Source organism: Eptesicus fuscus, chromosome 23 (genome assembly GCF_027574615.1).
Source record: "Eptesicus fuscus isolate TK198812 chromosome 23, DD_ASM_mEF_20220401, whole genome shotgun sequence".
Classification (NCBI taxonomy): Eukaryota; Metazoa; Chordata; class Mammalia; order Chiroptera; family Vespertilionidae; genus Eptesicus; species Eptesicus fuscus.
The window spans coordinates 11895297-11914491 of record NC_072495.1 but is presented as its reverse complement, the minus strand read 5'-3'; the positions used below and the strand labels follow the sequence as shown (position 1 = coordinate 11914491).

The 19195-nt window shown below is 44.0% G+C and overlaps 1 protein-coding gene and 1 pseudogene across 2 annotated transcripts in view; both read left to right on the top strand.

Annotated features, from left to right (window-relative positions):
- Window positions 1-17915, top strand: part of SBNO1 (strawberry notch homolog 1) — a 50224-nt gene extending 32309 nt beyond the window's left edge. For both annotated transcript variants that reach the window (XM_054712591.1, XM_028147102.2), the window contains exons 24-31: window positions 1977-2051; window positions 2912-3058; window positions 3342-3436; window positions 3534-3626; window positions 7226-7363; window positions 8733-8809; window positions 10441-10634; window positions 11747-17915. In XM_054712591.1, coding sequence (XP_054568566.1) covers window positions 1977-2051; window positions 2912-3058; window positions 3342-3436; window positions 3534-3626; window positions 7226-7363; window positions 8733-8809; window positions 10441-10634; window positions 11747-11889 — 962 coding nt within the window. In that variant the 3' untranslated portion in view covers window positions 11890-17915. The remainder of the gene's footprint in view (window positions 1-1976; window positions 2052-2911; window positions 3059-3341; window positions 3437-3533; window positions 3627-7225; window positions 7364-8732; window positions 8810-10440; window positions 10635-11746) is intronic.
- LOC114231969 (small nucleolar RNA SNORA48) lies at window positions 9720-9864 on the top strand (annotated as a pseudogene).
- Window positions 17916-19195: the final 1280 nt, after the last annotated feature.

Sequence of the window (19195 nt, the reverse complement as noted above, 5' to 3'; positions counted from 1 at the left end):
TTACATTTGTACGTGTTTGGAAATTTTCATCCTATATAATAAAAGGCTAATATGCAAATAGACCAAGTGGTGGAACGACCAGTCACTATGACGCACACTGACCACCAGGGGGCAGATGCTCAATGCAGGAGCTGCCCCCTGGTGGTCAGTGAGCTCCTACAGGGGGAGCTCCTCCGCTCAGCCAGAAGCCAGGCTCACGGCTGGCGAGTGCAGTGGTGGTGGCGGGAGCCTCTCCTGTCTCCGCTGCAGGCAGGCTGTAAGGAGCAAGCGGTCCCAGGCTGTGAGAGTGCGCAGGCCGGGCTGAGGGGGACACACACACACCAGTGTATGAATGGGTCCCGCGATGCACCCCAGATTCTGACAGGAGGGAGATTTTCATATACATTTTACTAATTTTCTTTCATCTCTGACCCTTGTATTATAGAGAAAGGGGAAATAGCAATATTAAAATATTTCCTCTAATTCCCTTTTAATGTGCACGAATTTCATGCACCGGGCCATTAGTATTAAATAAAAGAAAATTCTAGGTAGTGTTAAGGAAATTCTTAGACCTATCTCGCAGATCTGTAATATAGACTCTACCCCATAAATGTAAGCAGTCCAGATGGTTTTAGTAGCTCAGGAAACTATGAACATATTTTGGAAAATAGATGTGTAAGAAGTAGCTGTAAGGTGTTTGATGTATCATTGTAGAGTTAGCATTTTTCACTGGAAGGGCCTTTCCAGTTCTATAGTCTTGGCCTTGTTGTTGTCTCTCTCCCTCTCCCCTTCTCTTTAAAATTACATGTTACTTAATCATCGTAAGTAATGAAAGAAACCTAAAGTGTATGGTGAAGAGTCAGTCTTGTCCTTAACTCCCACCTTCATTTCCACCACCAAGGTTACAGATGTTGACAATCTGAACAGTAACAGCCTACCAGCATATTTTCTCCATTTTCATCTAAACACATCTTATCTTTTAAATGCAGTTAATGCTGCTTTTACAAAGTACTTTTCACTTAATACCTTACCGACATCTCATAAGCCAGTAGCTATAGCAATAATACTTTTTTAGTGGCTGCATAATGTTCTACGGCTAGCTCATGTAAGTTTCTCTAGTTATTCAATAACTGGCATTTAGTGGACTCTCCTGTTTTTGCCATTACAGTGCTGGGATTATATCCTTCTGTTCAGGGTGTGGCAAAAGTAGGTTTACAGTTGTGAATACTTAATTTTTGTATTTAATATGATTTTTCATATGAACAACTGTAAACCTACTTTTGCCACACCCTATACAAGTAATTGATGGGGATAGGAAGGGTTCCCAAAGGAGACGTTTTTGCAGCAGAGATCTTTGGCTACACAGTTGTCATCTGCAGAATATAGACAGTTTGGACCATGCAGATGAAAGTGTGTAAACAATGTCATCATGCTTCCTATTGACCCTTTTCCCTCACTTCCTTATTCTGTAAGACACCAGTATGTTTTAAAGGTCCATAAACGGCTCTTAGTAACAAAATTCAGAACATGCTCATTATTAGAGATGTTGTTTTTTGTTGCACATTCTATGGCTGACAGCTGGTAGTCAAAGATTACTGTTGGAAAGATGAGATTTTTAAAAAATTTATTTTAGAGAAACATTTTTTTTTTTTTTTATTCTGCTTATTTATGCACTTATTGGTTGACTCTTGTATATATGTGCCCTGACCAGGGATTGAATCAGCAACCTTTGTGTATCGGGATGATGCTCTAACCAACCCGGCCAGGGCCATAAGATATTTAATGAAATATTAAACTAGAGTGTGAGGCTTGAGTACTACTGTAGGAGTTCTGAGTGTCTAAAGACCTTTGGGCCTGTTGATTCCATTTAATTTGGCTAATATGAACTGTGGAAGATACATAGTTTGTGTCTTAGTGCTAGAACTTGATCTAGTTTGATTAGGTAGGTGACAGTTCATTTGGGTTTTGAGGATTTTTATTAATTTATTTTCTTACAGATGTTCGGCAAGGACTGATAGGGGTTGGCCTGATAAATGTAGAAGACCGCTCAGGAATTCTAACTCTAGATAAAGGTACTGGTATTAGTTTTGTATATACACATAGCTATTGCTGTTTTGGTAAGGCCCATTTTGTTATTTATGCCTTTATCAACTTGAAGGGGAAGGTTAAAGTTTGTAATTTTCAATCCCTCATTACTGAGTGCTCACAAAGCACTCTGGGTGGTTTCTTTCTCCTCTGGTTATTCAAAAGAGGTTCAACTTCTGTTCTGTCTTAATAGCAGCAGTTTTCATCCCAGGTTGCACCTATGATCAGCTGCCAAGCTCTTAAAAAATACTGAAGTCAGGGCTAGAGCTCAGGCATGGTTACCTTCCAGAGAGGAAGGTAGAGGGAGAGAGAGAGAAACATCAGTGATGAGAAAGAATCATTGATCAGCTGCCTCCTGCACGCCCCACACTAGGGATTAAGCCTGCAAACCAGGCATATGCCCTGACCGGAAATTGAACTGTGACCTTTCCTGGTCCATAGGTCGACACTCAACCACTGAGCCATGCCAGCTGGGCCAAAGCTCTGAGACATCCTAATTGTGCAGCCAAAGTTGAGCTTCACTGACGTCTAGCACTTAAACACTTGACTAGCTGAGACTTGATGTTGGAGAAGGAACATTTTTGTGCTAAATTGTGTTCATACTTTTAATAAGTAAAGTTGAAGATGCAAAAATTCAATTCAGCAAACATCCTTTGAGCATGGAACTATGGTCATGCTAGTTGCTCGAGTTAGAAATTGTCTGATTAAAGCTGTTTTGGGAACAGTGCAGGATGTGTGATGAAAACTTTAGAGGAGAAAGCGAGACTTTTGAACTAAGCTTAGATGAACAAATTTTAAATTGCCAATTTTGTGCATTAAATTGTTTCCTATATTCTTGTCATTACAGATTATAACAACATCGGGAAATTTCTGAATAGAATTTTGGGCATGGAGGTGCATCAACAGAATGCGTTATTTCAGTATTTTGCAGACACACTCACTGCAGTTGTTCAAAATGCCAAAAAAAATGGAAGATACGATATGGGAATCTTAGGTAAGTGGGGAATTTTTTCTTTTAATTGATTTTTCGAGAGGGTTAGGGAGAAGGAGAGAGGGAGAAACATCAATTGGCTGTCTCCTACACATCCCCTACTGGGGATTGAACCCACAACCCAGGCATGTGCCCTGACTGGGAACCAAACCGGCAACCTTTTGGTGCACAGGACAGTGCCCAGCCAGCTGAGCCACATCAGCCAGAGCAGTGGGGAAAATTTTAAACGTGTATTCCTGATAAAATGTTCTTTTTACATTTATATGCTGCCTTTTTCTTATTTAAGATCTTGGTTCTGGAGATGAGAAAGTGAGAAAAAGTGACGTTAAGAAGTTTCTGACTCCGGGATATTCAACCTCCGGTCATGTAGAGTTATACACAGTAAGTCTGGCAGTCATGTGACACTTGGTGTGCTGTCCTTCTGTGGTAGGCACTCACAGAAGTGAGTCAGATTTAATTGTTATTGTTTCTCTTATAGATTAGTGTGGAGAGAGGGATGTCCTGGGAGGAAGCTACCAAGATTTGGGCTGAGCTCACAGGACCAGATGATGGCTTTTACTTGTCACTGCAGGTAAGACTTGTTTGTTTGTTTTTTATTTCAGAAAGGAAGGGTGAGAGAGATTGAAACATCAGTGATGAGAGAGAATCATTGATTGCCTCCTGCACTCCCCACACTGGGGGATCGAGCCCACAAACTGGGCATATGCCCCAACCAGGAATCGAACCTCCTGGTTCATCGTTTGATACTCAACCACTGAGCCACGTCGGCAAGACTCATTTCCTTTAGATGCGAACTATCCAGATGTGTGTTTTCATTGCCAGCATTGTGATTCTCATCTTGGCTTTGAGCATATTTCCCAATTATATTTAGCTTTCTCTGGTTTGATAATTTATCACTGTAATTGTGGGTTTTTCCATTCATGTACAATTTCATTTACTATATTGAAGAGATGTTATTAGATGCAATTTTAAAATTTATTTTATTTTATTGATTTTGAGAGTGAGAGAGACATCAACTTGTTCCACTCGTTTATGCATTCATTGGTTGATTCTTGTATATGCCTTGACTAGGGATCGAACACCCAATGACACTAACCAACTGAGCTACCCTAGGCCAGGGCAGATTTTGCCTGTTTCTAATAATTACCTTCTCTTGAATTATCTATCTTTCTTTCCTTTTTTTAAAATTTTTTAACAGTTTTATTAAAATACTAGGGCCCCGGTGCATGAATTTGTGCACAGGTGGGGTCCCTCCACCTGGCCTGCAGGGATTGGGCCGAAACCAGCAGTCCAACATCCCCTGAGAGGTCCCAGAGTGTGAGAGGGCACTCTGCAAAGTTGCTGTTGCTTGGCAGCTCCTGAGTTGAGTGTCTGCCCCCTGGTGGTCAGTGCGCATCATACTTATCGACCCGTCACTTAGCCTTTTATATGTATAGATGCTTATGGAGTGATTGACTGTTAGTGACGGCCTGGTTCAAGATGTAACTGTGTGCAGTGGAGTGTCTGTGATGCTGCAGGCAGGGCCAGTTACGGACGCTGTCTAGAGCAGGAGTCCTGCTTGCCTTCCGTAAAGGGGCAGATAGTAAATATTGCAGGTTTTGCAGGCTATATATGGTCTCTGTTTTGGCTTTTCCTCCTCCCTCCTCCCTCCCTCCCCTCCTGCCACTGTTCAACTTGGGAGCTGAAGGCCAGACTTGGTCCACAAGCCTGGTTTACTGATCCCTGATCCAAGAGCTAAAGCTCTCAAGTTGGATCTGGCTCCTTGTTTGTTTGCTTGCTTATTTGAAAACCTTACTTAGATCATTATAAATTCACATGAGGTATAAGAAAGAATACAGAGAAATTTCTTGTACACCAGTTTCCCTAATGGTAGCAGTTTTCAGAACTATAATATAATATCACAACCAGGATATCGATACAGTTCACCAGATTTTATCCATATTTCTCCCTTAGATGGATTTTGCTTGGCCCACAAAGGGTATTGCTTATTGTTTTTCATTTTATTTTATTTTATTTTATTTTTAAATTTCTTTATTGATTAAGGTATCACATATTTGTCCTCGTCCCCCCATTCCCATCCCACCCCCCTCCCCACACTTGCCCCCACCCCCCTGTTGTCCTTAACTGCCGGTTAGGCTCATATGCCTGCACACAAGTCCTTTGATCTCCCCCATTACCCCCACCCTTCCCTACCCTCCCCCCGAGGCCCGACAGTCTGATCCATGCCTCCTTGTTCCTGGGTCTGTTCTTGTTCATCAGTCTATGTTGTTCATTATTTCCCCTAGATGAGTGAGATCATGTGCTATTAGAAATACACTTATAAGAACCGAAAATGAGACAAGCAATAATGGTTATGGTGACAGGCAAATGAATCGGTCTGTAGTGAGTTTCTTTCTGGGCCAACAGTTCTTTTGAGACCCAATTTCAATGTCCAACAGTTCCTTATGTGTACATGTCAGCACTGACATTTCAGTTCTGGATGGTGGACAAATGGTGGTAATGCAGGTCCGACTCTTTCTGGTTTGGTCCTGGGCAATCTGCAGTGATGCACAGCTGCTAACTGCTAGTATGGGAAGGCCACATCAGCGTCTTCCGTCTCTGGACTGCTTCTCTTCTGTCTTCATGGCTGGAGAGTAGTCCTGTTGATTCCTCTCTTGCTGGAATCCACATGGTCTCGGAGTTGTTTTTCATTTTAAATTACTGCTAGAATTTAAAACACTGGGCTACCATACAGTGAACTTACTTGACTCTACCAAGTCAGATCACACTGTTATTTGCTTGAAACATTGTACTTTTATTAGTTTATCAAGTGTTTTATCTCAACTGATTAAAAAAATTTGAAAATGTAATTTTCACTTTAACCATTGTTTTATTGACTTTGCAGAATTATATAAAAAATGTTTCAAATCATTTGAGCCAGTAAAAGACAAAGGATCTTTAATATCCATGAAAAGTAAAATGTTGTCATTTTATCAGTGTAAGAATGACCTTAATATAAAAACGTAGTTGCTCAGCAAGACATTCATGTTGTAGAGCAGCTGGGGAAATGTCTTCACTTTGTTGTTTTTTGTTTTGTTTTTTAATATATTTTACAGAGAGGAAGGGAGAGGGATAGAGAGTAAGAAACATCGATGAGAGAGAAACATCCATCAGCTGCCTCCTGCACACTCCTACTGGGTATGTGCCCGCAACCAAGGTACATGCCCTTGACTGGAATCGAACCTGGGACCCTTGAGTCTGCAGGCTGACCCTCTATCCACTGAGCCAAACTGGTTAGGGCTTCACTTTGAAACTGTTCTTTTTCTTTCAATTTTCTGTCATAGATTATTGCTTAGTCATCGTTAACCATTCTTGAAAGCAGCGGTCGCCAACTGTTGGTCAGCAGACCACTGGTGGTCCATGAGGTCTGAAAGGTTGGCGACCACTGCTTTAAAGGAGATACTGATTTTCCAATCTTACTTTTTCATGAATTAAATGGGGCTTCTTATAACTCCTTCTTCCTAGGATTTCTCTCATAATTCTGACTTTAAAAAATTTATGTAAGTTCTGTCATTTGTCAGGTGCATTCTTTTCTTCCACTTCTACATACGTAGTTGTGTATTTCTTGTTCAGCACTGGATCTCCCTGGGGCAGCCGTAGGGGTAGGTGGCACCGAAGGATGAAATGAACTCAGAGGCCTGTGGGTAATCAAAATCATTATCTTTGAGGTTATATTTTATTCTAACTTGAAGGAGAGTGACATTTTTTACAGCATTCAATTATGAAAAATTTTAGCCACATGGCAGAGGTAACAGAATTTTCCTGTGAAGTCCCTTCGTGCCCACTCCCTTGACCTCTGCCTCACTTGTCTCTAGGCTGTTTGGGTTCTGAGTCAGGTATGTGGACTAGAACTTGTGAAGTGTCTCCACTGGACATTTATGCTTTTAACGCTTATTCAAAACCATTTTCTAAGGAAAGTCTTCAGCCTCCTCAGAATTCAGGTCCCAGAGCCCTCTTTTTGGAGAGACCATGTGAAACTGTCCTGCAGCGTGTCATCCTTCTCCATTTCGTGTTCATGCTCCTGTGTTTGCTTTGCTGCGGTCAAGGGATTCCACTTGCCGTGTGATGGCACCAAACACCAGTGTCTCAGTGAGCAGTCACCAGGCTTTGTGTTTCCCCACTTTTTAATAGATAAGGAACAACAAGAAGACGGCCATCTTAGTTAAAGAAGTGAACCCAAAAAAGAAGCTTTTCTTAGTCTATAGACCAAATACTGGGAAACAACTCAAATTAGAAATTTATGCTGATTTAAAGAAGAAATATAAGAAGGTATTTTTTTCATTTGTACACTATGCTATTTATAAATAACTTGTTTTATAATAAGATTGAAAGTATGTTTATACCCAGTTTTGTTATCTGCTATTAAGAAACCTGTAAGGTGATGATTTAAAATAGCTTGTGTTGTTAGAAAAAAAGCTTTCAGTGAAACTAGAAGTTTTTAAATAAAGGGAAGATGTGCAAGACTGAAATTCCTTCCCACCAACTCTGGCTTCATTATGAGCTGCTGTTTATATTTTGCAATGATTTCTAGAAAAACAGTGAATGACTATGTTTTTCCTAACGTTACTATTACTAGGGGCCCAGTGCACAAATTCGTGCACCTTGAAAGGAACTGTGGGCCATGAGGCTGCAGTAGGAACAGAGGCGGGTCTCAGCCCATCCTCCGTACCCCTCCCACCACTGCCCCAGTCCTCTGTCTGCTGGCAGCCCCACTCCCACCGCCGCCACTCCCACATGCAGAAGGTGCCCCCACATGCAGAAGGAGCCAGCCTCGCTCGCACCCGCTGATAGCGCAGAGTGATTTGGGCCGGTGCCGTCAGTGGGTGCAAGCAGCTGCTGCCGCCCTGATCGCCCCTCAGTAGAAGGGGGAGGTGGAGAAGCCCTCGGGCGATCAATGACGGCAGCCGCCACACGCACTTGCTGATGGCACCGAGCGATCGGGACTGGCGCCGGGCTCCGGCAGCGGGTGCAAGCGGGGTCCGCGCTGGCAGCAGGTGCGAGCACTGGGTGGGACCGTGGCATGCAGGAGCAAAGAATTTTCAGTAACCACCAGAGGCTCGCCCCGATGACAGTGACTGGCGCCTGTCTTGGTCTGGCACCCCCGCTCACCTGCTCCAGTCGCACTGCTGCAGATGCCTGCCATGTTCTGTGCACACCCTCTGGTGGCCAGCGCACATCATAGCGATGTTTGGTTGTTCCGGTTGTTCCGGTTGTTCCGCTGTTTGATCTATTTGTATATTAGTCTTTTATTATATAGGATAGGGTTATTAGTTTTACCTTAAACTTTTATTCTCTTGTCCATTGTCACTTGAAAACAATCTTCTATAATAATAAAAGCATAATATGCTAATTAGACCGGACAGCTGAACGACCTTCCAGATGAAGCCAGGGCTGCGAGGACAGAGCCCCTTGCACGAATTTTGTGCATCAGGCCTCTAGTTATAATTAAGCTATTTGAAAACTGTTACATAGGAAGGTCCTCATGGCAGAAGTTGATAATGTTCCTCAGATGCAGCCTGTAGCAAGGGTCAGGTATTCTGTATAGAGGTCACCTTAAGTTGGCTTTACAGACCAGATTAGGCAACCAGTTTGTGTACAACAATTCTTTCCAACAGAGTTTTTGTCTTACTTTCAACAGGTCGTCTCGGATGATGCCCTGGTTCACTGGTTAGATCAGTATAATTCATCTGCAGACACTTGTACTCATGCTTATTGGTCAGTATTTCATGTTTCTCAAGACATTCTTCAGTGTCATCAAGATTTAATTAAATATGCCTTTACTCTAGTGCTGTCTATAAATATATGAGCACATTATTTGCTGTGTGGTGTAGCTCTCTCAGTCAGCAAAGCTTATAGGATGTGTATGATTGATTTTTTTTTTTTTTTACTTGTTTAAAGTATTACATATGCCCCTTTTTCCCCAATTGACCCTCCCCTGGTTAATTCTTTTATGTGCCCTGACCTGCAGCCTTGGTGATTAGCACGATCTCTAACTAACTGAGCTACCCATGCCTAGGTTTTTAAATTTATTTTTACATATGTAAGTAGATGAATTTGCTTTTTTTTTTTTTTAATTTGCTTTGATGTGAGCAGTTTTTTAAAAAAAATAAATACATTTGGTCCTAACCAGTTTGGCTCAGTGGATAGAGCGTTGGCCTGCGAACTGAAGGGTCCCAGGTTCGATTCGGTCAAGGGCATGTACCTTGGTTGCGGGCATGTCCCCAGTGGGAGGTGTGCAAGAGGCAGCTGAATTGATGTTTCTCTCTCATCGATGTTTCTGGCTCTCTATCCCTCTCCTTTCCTCTCTGTAAAAAATCAATAAAATATATTTTTTAAAAAATAAAAAATAAATATATTTGTATTGATTTCAGATAGGAAGGGAGAGAAACATCAATCATGAGAATCATTGGCTGCCTCAAATGCCCCCTACTGGGGATCAAGCCCGCAACCTGGGCATGTGCCCTGACTGGGAATTGAACTGTGACCTCCTGGTTTATAGGTCGATGCTCAACCATTGTGCCACGCCAACCAGGCAACAGTGTTTTTGTTTTTGTTTTGAGAGTAAAATAGTGGTGTTAGAAATTAACTTAGGAAAACTAATTAAGATAAAATATATTAAAGATTAACCCCCTGGCAATGGGCAAGGAGACACCTGATTGGTGGTGTTGCTCTTATATCAATCAGGGGCAAAGCAGATGTACAGTCCTTAGTTCATCCTAGCTTGATGCCTGTGTCGGTGGCCAGAGCTGTTTCATGCCTGAGGCACATAAAAAATATATATATACATATATATATATTAAAGATTAGCCTACAAAAATCCTCTCAAACATTTGCTTTGAGTTTTAGCAAGAAAAGTGCCCTAATACTGTATATTCATCTTGAATTAATACTGGAAAGATATTTTTATCGATGAATTGTGAAAGTAATTTTTGTATGTCTTTTTTTCATAGCTTTTAAAAATAAATTTATATGTTTTTATTTTGTTTTCTGAGACCTTTTCCACTTACCCGAAATACTATAGAAATAACTGACAGGATTATTTTATAAGCTTGCATTAATATAGTAATATCCAAAGTAAACTAATGAATAGAAAATGACAAATGCTTAAGTGGATATAAAACCAGTAAATCAGCCATTGTATAGGGAGTTAGGTCCCAGAAATAACTAATGTTAAAAATCAGTAGTGGTAGCTCACATTGGAAAGATAATTCATTATGTTGAAAGGATTATACTCTAAGGAACTGCCAGTAAAGACAAGGTATTTTCCACTTGAAATTTGGGTAGACCTTGCAAACCTTTTGTTTGAGTGTGTGTTCATACATATCCCCTCTCCCCCTCTCTCCTAGGCGTGGCAATTGTAAAAAAGCAAGCTTGGGATTAGTTTGTGAAATAGGTCTTCGTTGCCGCACGTATTATGTATTATGTGGCTCAGTACTGAGCGTCTGGACAAAAGTTGAGGGTGTTCTAGCATCTGTCAGTGGCACAAATGTGAAAATGCAGATAGTTCGGCTGAGAACAGAGGATGGACAGCGGATTGTAGGTGAGTTTTGTTTGTTTTTGTTTGAGTTCTGGGGAAAAGATCTCATTTTTTTCTTATTTTGCTTTTTACACCTTAGAATCTTACCGTCTCTTCTTGTAGTGGGGTAGAACTTGCTCTATATGTTCTTAAAGAGTTGAACAGAAGTTATACCTTTGAATGGACATTGCTGATTCTGGTTAAAGTTCTGGGATGGTCTTTTATTTTATGCTGCTCTTGCTCTCCTTCCTCCTCCTCTTCACTGGCCGTCTGTGCAGGTTCCCAGCCTCTTGCCCCAGGGTTGTCTGAAGTCCACCCTGTCACGTTTATTATCCAGGTTGAGATGATGGCACTCAGAGCCACTGCCTAGAGGGTGGATGGGGTCCTGCAGGGCTGGGCTAGCTGTTGCCACCACTTGCTCTGTCCCAGGCTCTCCGGGGATTCCCCCAGTTCCTTCCCTTTCCCGCTCCCTAGTCTCTGTGTTATTTGCAGGAACCTTCCTCTCCTCTGCAGATTGGTGGTAGCCTGTGGCCAAAGGCAATCTGTGAACATTTTTTTCACAAAGTGTTTTTGGTTGCAAGTTTTCATTTATTTGAATTAGTTGCCAACATGTAAAATCCAAAAGCCTGAATTTTCATCTTTTCAAAAACACACAGCAGCTTCTCTGGAATATTGAGCCCTCCCCTTCCCACCAGGGAGAAGTCTAGAGTTTCCTTACCCAGGGCATCTGCTGTCCAGTCTGCAAGCATCTGCCTGCTTCAGTCAGCATTTGAGTTTGTGACCACAACTCTGTAGTCTTTTTGTTACATTAGTACCTGCCAAAGAAGGCGATGTTTGGGGAGCTGTGAAAGATAATAGATAGGAAGGTCCGGTACTTCACTGTCTGTTCTTCCACCAAAGAGACAGTGTGACGTGAAGACACGTGTGTACGCCCAGATATTTGTGGGTAACACTGCCGAGGAATCAGGTTTCTTCTGAAAGAGCCATTTTGGTGGTTAGGTATTTGTTTAGGTTTTGTGTGGAGTGGTGTTTGTTACACTTAATACTATGCCTCACTGGGAATTTGCTGTGCAGTGTAAAATACTGTGTGGTTGCTCCTGAATGCAACCTTTAAAAATTCTTGTTTCTAATGGCAGGTCTGATCATCCCTGCAAATTGTGTGGCTCCTCTTGTAAACCTCCTGTCAACTTCAGACCAGTCTCAACAGCTTGCGGTCCAGCAGAAACAGCTCTGGCAGCAGCGCCACCCCCAGAGCATTGCCAGCTTGAGCAACGCATGAGAACAGACAGGTTTCAACATGGATGTATCTGAAATGCTGTTGAAGCATATCATTTGCATAAAAATCAGGGACAGTTTCCAAAGAATTATAATTTTTTTCAGTTGTGCTCTCTCTAGTTAATTTTTTTGGGAATAAGGACAAACCTGGAATAGACAGCAAAACTGAAAATCAACAGTGCCGATGGTGGTACATATGTCTTTCCTTTTGCTTTGCCCATGGTACTTCCCATATGCTCCTACTTTGCGGGAGCAGAGGGGTGTGTGCGCGTGCGTGTGTCCGTCTGTTTGTTTGTTTGTGAGTTTGTTAAAGGCTACGAACCACAATTGGTTTAAAAATGCTTGGAACTTCCCAACTGGCTTTACTTAATGTTCCACAGTGCTCAGGGTTAACGCAGGTCATCCGTGCCATTGCTGTGGGAGTTCTCCCCGGATGCATGTGTTTTGGGTCTATAAATATTGAAAATATATATTGGTTTCTTTATCCAACTTATTAAACACTAGGTCTATTAAAGCATGAAACGAAAGGTTGCACATCACACATTCAGGTTCTTTTCTAGTTTCTGTTCTGACAGTGCATGTCTTTGAAAGCATGCGTAAACAAGATTAACAGATGTCATGTGATGGAGAGAAGCATTTGTAGGTGTATAGCATTGGTCACTGCATTTTTATAACGTTTATACCTGGGTATTGCTTCTAACCCCGTGACTCCTCTCCCGACCCCCATTCTCCCTGTCCCAGGTTTCTTGTTAAGGTGATAAGTACAAACATTTTTTTGTGTGTGATAAAACTCTTAAAAGTTAATTTTAATGTATTAATAGTATTCCTAATGAGTGCTGCAAAAACGGCTACAAGCCTGCTTTTCTCAAAATTTCCATTTTCCTTAACTTAAGATAGTTTTAGAAAAAAGGACAACTCGGCTTCCATTTTGCAAATCATCTTTTTTTTACTTTATTATCGTAATACGTTGGTCGCTCATAAAAAAGGAAACCATACTTGAGCTGTAAAGTAGACAATGAGGAAACACTTGACGCTTCTGCTGTATGTTTATTTCTTGTTATTGTTACCTAGTAACTTGAATATTGTTTAATGTGTTGTAAGACATTGTAGAGTTTATCTCAAGCTGTTAAAAATGGTAATGTACAAATGTGAATAGACACTTATCTATAATATGGGTAAGTTTTGTTTCGCCTATAATAGATGTTTTATAAAAACAAGTGAGGGGACAATTGGTCTTTTTGTTTCCTTTTTTTTCCTTTCCTTTTTCTTTGCTTGCACAGGTTGCACTATTGAAAAACTGAGATTGTATAAACCTGGTCAAAAGCTGCAAGATACCACCATCTTGTAGATGTCAAATAAAAAGTTGTTATCCGAACCAGCAGTGGACTCTTGTTTAGGCCCCACCACCTCCAGAGGTAGTCTGACGGGGGTTCTGCAGAACTCGGGTGCTGCTCAGCGTGTCTCGGGTTTTAGAATGAGAAGGTGTTGAGGGCTGAGATGCAGTACCTGTGAATCCTTCCGGCTGAGTTGTTTGCCTTTGTGACCTTTTAGACGCCTCAGAGCAGGGGAGGTAGTGATGGTGGCCGAAAGCTGGGCTTTCGTCCTCTTGTGTTTCTTCCCGCCTGAGTGTGGTTGTCGGTTCAGTTGTGTCGCCTTTACCACAGGTTTGTTTCTTTGGATTCATTTATTCCTGATGCTTAAGAGACAAATGGAGAATAATTTCTGTTCTTTGGCATATTTTGCCTAGTGGATGCAACTTTTATCTTCAGTCTAGTCCCTATATCTCAGGCAGTGATCCACACGTATGTCGGCCAATCCCTTGTTAGGGCTTCTAGATCAACCCCCAGCCTGCAGCAGCGCTTCCCAGGTGTCCGTTTTTAAACTAGCGCCCATGCTAAGGTGAACAGCTGGGCCCCTCCAGTACGACCAAGCAGCTGGGTTGGGGAGGAAGAGAGACTCGGGCTGTAGGCAGCTTCCCTGTTCTGTGTATGGGTACCAGCAGGTCACGGTGCTTCCCAGGCAGCGTCAGGATGAGGATTCTTTAGCCTGCAATTAGTGGCCCCACGGTTCATGATGTAATGTTTGCTCTTGGAATAGCTACCTGATGCAAAGGGGCAGTCAGATGTTCTGTTCTCGGTAGAACAGCTTTGTTTTGCTTTTTAAATAAGGTCCGGAAATAAGGCCTCTGAAAACTCTCAAATAGAGTAGACCTCTAAAAGGCAGCACTCAGCGTAAGTGGAAGGGGGCTGAGGTGCCGTTCACACCCCCTGCAGAGGGTGGTGTGCCAGAGCCTGCTGCCCATCCCCCTTCCTGGAGGCGAGCATATGACCTTTACACTGTGCCCTTAGCCAAGTCAGCAAGTTCAGGTTGGCCAACTATGGGAAATCCCGGCATTCAAGGTCCTTCTCTGCCAGAACATCAAGTCTGAAGCAGTCCCGTGTATTTCAGGATCTGAATGCCCCTCTGAACCCAGGGGCTCTGTGGATCTCCGTGTGAGCCCACTTGGCCTCCGCAATGCCTTTTCTCCCTTTTTAGCAATACGACTCTGAGCACAAAGATTGGCCTGTAAATCACGGGAGTGGATTCAGAGTTTACAGTGTCCAGAGCTGCTCAGACGGTACCTCGGGGGAATTAGTGTTCCCCTAAGTTAGCACCCTCCGCACTACAAGTCTATCTTCGGTTTAGTGGGTTATCCAGATAGGTGTCAATGGTGTGAATTCCTAAAGGTATTAACCAAGTACTTTAAACACAACTTGATCAAAAAGTAAACATCTTAAGCAGTTTTCCCCTTTTTGCGGCTAAATTGCATATCCCCTCGTCAGTATCTTTACACCAGTATATAAGTTAGCAAGATCCTGCGTCCAAAGCAATGTAGTAGTGCGTGTATGTATATATATTTATTGCCGTCCAATTACTTAGCACTTCAGAAACCTTTTTGAGTTGCAACAATGCACCTTTTCGTTTTATTTTGCCTCATCTGTAAAAGTGAAAGGTCTAGAATACCAAACTCCAGGGAAATAGACTCTTTTAGAGACAGAGTTTTCTGGCTGGAGCCCCTGGGCATTCATTTGCTAATTGCTGTGATGCTATTAGACAGCTTGTGGCAGGCTTGACAGGAGAGGGTACCCGCTCAGCTTTTACAGTCGTGTAACGGGAGCCTTTTCCCTCCCACTCCACTTTCCCATTGAGCAAGAGGGGGGAAAGCGATAGAACAGAAATGACGGGTGCATCCCAGGTGATGAAAGTAGGAGCAGAGGCCAAGTATCTTCCCTTCCGGTCCTTTTCTTGGTGAGATGAAGAGGAAGGTCCCTGTCTGAAACCTCTGGTTTTTAAAACGTACCTGAGGGATATTCAGCAGTTTCTAAGAATGGTGCTGGTGAGAGTCGCTGGCTGGTAGGCTGGGACCCAGTTATCACTTGTTTGGTTAGTTCAGGCCGTGAGGTGACCGTGGTCGCCACCGGGATGATGGGCACTTGTTGACTCCGCTCCCTGTGTCTGGGGTCTCCCCGCTAACACCGCCCCCATGCACACCCACTGTGCACACTCGGCTGCTCGAAGTCTATGCAGCTCCCAGTCCATACCTGCCTGGCCGCAGCTCTGAGCAAAATCCATTTGCAGAAATTCCTCATTGGCTGCCAATGTCTAATACAAAAGCAGTGTCTTAAGGGCATGGAGGTGGAGGAAGCACATCTAGACACCTGCCACTCAAGCTAGCTAGTCATGCTTTCCTGAGTCCTTGAGGTGAAATCGATACCCACCTTCTAATTTTATGTTGTACTTATATATGTGTACATAAGGGTGTATATATAGAAATGTTGAGCTCTTTCGAATTCTGAATGTAAATATTTCTTGTAAAATGAGACCCTTACCAACTGGTTTTCCCTTCAATTCTATTTATTCTTTTCTTCCTATAACGGGGCATTGTATAAATTTTTTTCTTTAATGTAGAAAAGTATGAAAACTTCTTAGTTGAATTTATTCACATATTTTAGAATTCAGTTTTGCATCTTTGCTATGAATTCCAATGTGTGTGTTTTGTGTTAATATTTTCCAATATGCGATTGTGTTTTGCATTTTTATTACAAATTTACTGTGTGCAATGCATTGTATTGGGGGAGGGGTGAACTTGAGTGCAATTTCTGATACTGTCATTATATGACTAGTTATGCTCATTTATGTTGCTCTTTGGAAGCTATAGTGAGCCTGATATTTTCACATTAAAAAAAAAAAATCTTCCCAAGACTTCCTTTAAGCTCCTCTAACTTCTTCAGTGCATTGGGATCAAATGTAGCTCCGCAGCAAACCCAGCTGTTGCCAGCCTTGCGCTTTTTCAGGCCTGCACCAAACTCCTCACCTGCGCCCTCCCGCTGGGGGAAAAGCCTGCAGACGTGCACACTGAGGTATGTCCTGCTGCTGCTGCAAATGCCCCGTGTTTCTCCAAGAATCTGGGCCTGTTTTCTAACTGACGGGGATCATTAGAGATGTACTTTGCAGTGAGCTCAGGTAACCTGTTAGAGAGATTGACAGCAGACAGGGAGATAGGCCCGGTGCAGCCTGTGTCCGTGGTGACAGGTGGCATTGGACAGTGTCCTCCTCCCACAGAGAGCAACGAAACTGCCGTGGAGGCTCCCAGGAGCCCTTAGCTCATGGGTGGATTCCGGGCTGAGGGTAAACCAGGCAGTTACCTGAGGAAGGGCTGGCTGTGGGGTCTCCTGCAGTCCTGTCACCCTCATTGTGCTGGTGAATTGCTCTTGACTAAATGAACCACACACCTGGGGGCTGAGCTGGATCAAGGCTTCCTTCACGGTTAGTGTTGCCAGCAGGGAGGCCAGGTGACTCCTGAACCCACGTGGCAGGGTCCGTCACCCAGGAGGCAAGCAGTGGGCTTTTTATGAGCATTTCGTGGGCCTTTCATTCGTGAACACGTTTCATTCGTTCCTGTTGAACTTGGTAGACTTGTTGAAAATTTCAAAGTTCTCTGCATTTGGCTAAGTCTTGGGAGACTTACTGTGTCCTGGAGCAGGGCCTGCTGTGGGATATGCTCCAGCATGAATGCCCTTCAGCCACCTGCCAGCTGTCCTCCTCCGGTGCCGAGTGGTTGAACCGAGCTTTGCAGCAGCAGCCATGCCCTCTGCAGCCACGTGGCAGGGCGCAGGCAGGCTGAGGCTGTCCCTTAGTGTAGTCAACCCAAGGGGCCAGCCTGGGGAAGCCAAGGCCTGAAGGTCACCTGCTGTCCCGCCCCGGGCCTTTCTTGCTGTGGCAGCATTGTGGCACTGAAGAGGGTAAAGAAGCTTGACCTTCTTTCTGACTCCACCCTGGGGGGCAGAGAGCTTGTTTTCTACGTAGCACGTTGATGTCTCATCATCAGACACAAAAATCATTCTGTCCATGGTTTATACTGAATTTGCAAACTACTGATGTTATTTTTCAATAACCACTTGTATCTACCATCAACCCCGGGAGGTGGGAAGAGGCCCGCGGTATCTCTGCAATAAAACTTCCACCAGGTTCTACCTCCGCTGAGCAAAGGATACTTTTATACGTAGGTGTAGACCTTCCTCCTTCGCTAACCCGACATGGTGCGTCTTGAGACAACACGATGGAGTCCAAAGACAATTTGAAAATGAAGGTGGATGTAGACTGTTGGCATTGTTTTTCTTTCCTTCTCTTTTTTTAAGTCTCCCCTTTGATATGGCTACTCCGTGTGAATGTCCGTCTGTCTGTGAAGGTCCGCACTGTTCTGATACTGCACTGCTTTGCCCGGCCTTCGTGGTAACCAGGACCCGCCCGGTGTCCGGAAACGACTGTTCCCACCGCTCTGATGTGTAACTCTCCAAACTGGGTCTCATGCAATAAAAATGTATCGGGCTGCATTGAGCGAGGCTGACCCTCGCCCGGAAAAACGATCAACCACGAAGCATAACAAATTCTGTGTCTCCGTTGTTGTGGGTTTTCTTGTTTTGTTTCGTTTTGTTTCCTTTGGTTTTCTTTCTTTGTAAGATTCTTAAATAAATTAAACCAGCTAATATACTTCCTTTCTCTCCGTGTTTTCCTTGTCCTGGTTCTGGGCTGTATCAGTGCCAACACGCTCACCTGGAGAGCGGCTTTTACGTGTCCGTGTCCCTAAAATGAATTGCAGGAGACGTCTCGGGATGTGGGTGAGATGGAGGCCAGGGCGCGGTGGAGCGGTTAGGACTAGGTCTGGCCGAGGTCCTGCTCCCACCACTGCTGAGACAGGTCACCTAGTGTCTTCCCTGAAAGAGGCCACGAAACAAGGGTAGCCACGAGTGGAGGACGTGGAACACGAGGCTCTGTTGAAAATCCATTCCTGCTGTTGAACAGCCAGCCACCTAGCCTGTGGCCCTAAGACTTAAGCTCTGCTCATGAGACGACAAAACACAAACTAATGCAGACAAGCCGCAGGCAGTGGCGAGTGCTCAGCTGGGTGTGTGCCTGTCGAAGTCGACTGCTTTCTGGACTCATTTCCACAGCCCTCAGTCCCCTCGTTTTCAGGTGAAGTTACTCTGCTCATAAGCTATGACAGGCCTTTTAGTTTCTCATTTCTATGCACTTGGTGCCTGAACTTAATATTCATTTATTCAGCGAGTGTTTAATAAGCAACTGCTGTGTGTCTGGCGTCAGGCCACATGCTGTCCCTGGAGGTGACTCCTCATGGGTAGTAGTTCCATTGTCAGCAAGTGGTCCTGGGAGCGAGGTGGCAGACACAGGATAGCTGTGCGGCCCACAGGTGGAGGTCCGGGGGCCCCGACTGCCCTGAGGAAGTGAGTGGGTGGAGAGGAGTGGGGTGATTTTTATGCCAGGGCTGAGCTCTGTGTGCTCACTGGGGGAGAAATGAGTTTTGGCCAGGAAGCCCGGTCAACTCCCTACAAGAGAAGTTGGGAATAAACGGGAGAGAAGACAGCTCAAAAGGAGAGGGGTTAGCTGCCCAGGAAGCGGCTAGATCCCTTTGCCATATGTGGGCACCCTGATTGTCACTTCACAGACGAGGTGACAGGCACTGAGGTCAGGGAGCCAGTAAGGGGCGGGGCCTGTCCCCAAGGTGGTCAGGGCCAGGAGTGACTGCTCCCTCTAGACCAGGGGTGGGGAACCTTTTTGCTGCCAAGGGCCATGTGGATATTTATAACATTCCCAGGCCACACAAAATTATCAACTTAAAAAGCCTGCTGTATTTGGTTAGACATTTAATTAACTCACCACAAATGCCTGGCCGGGCCAGACCAAAGGATTTCGAGGGCCTTACCCAGCCCGAGGACCAGATGTCCCCACCCTGCCCTCGACCTGGAGAACTG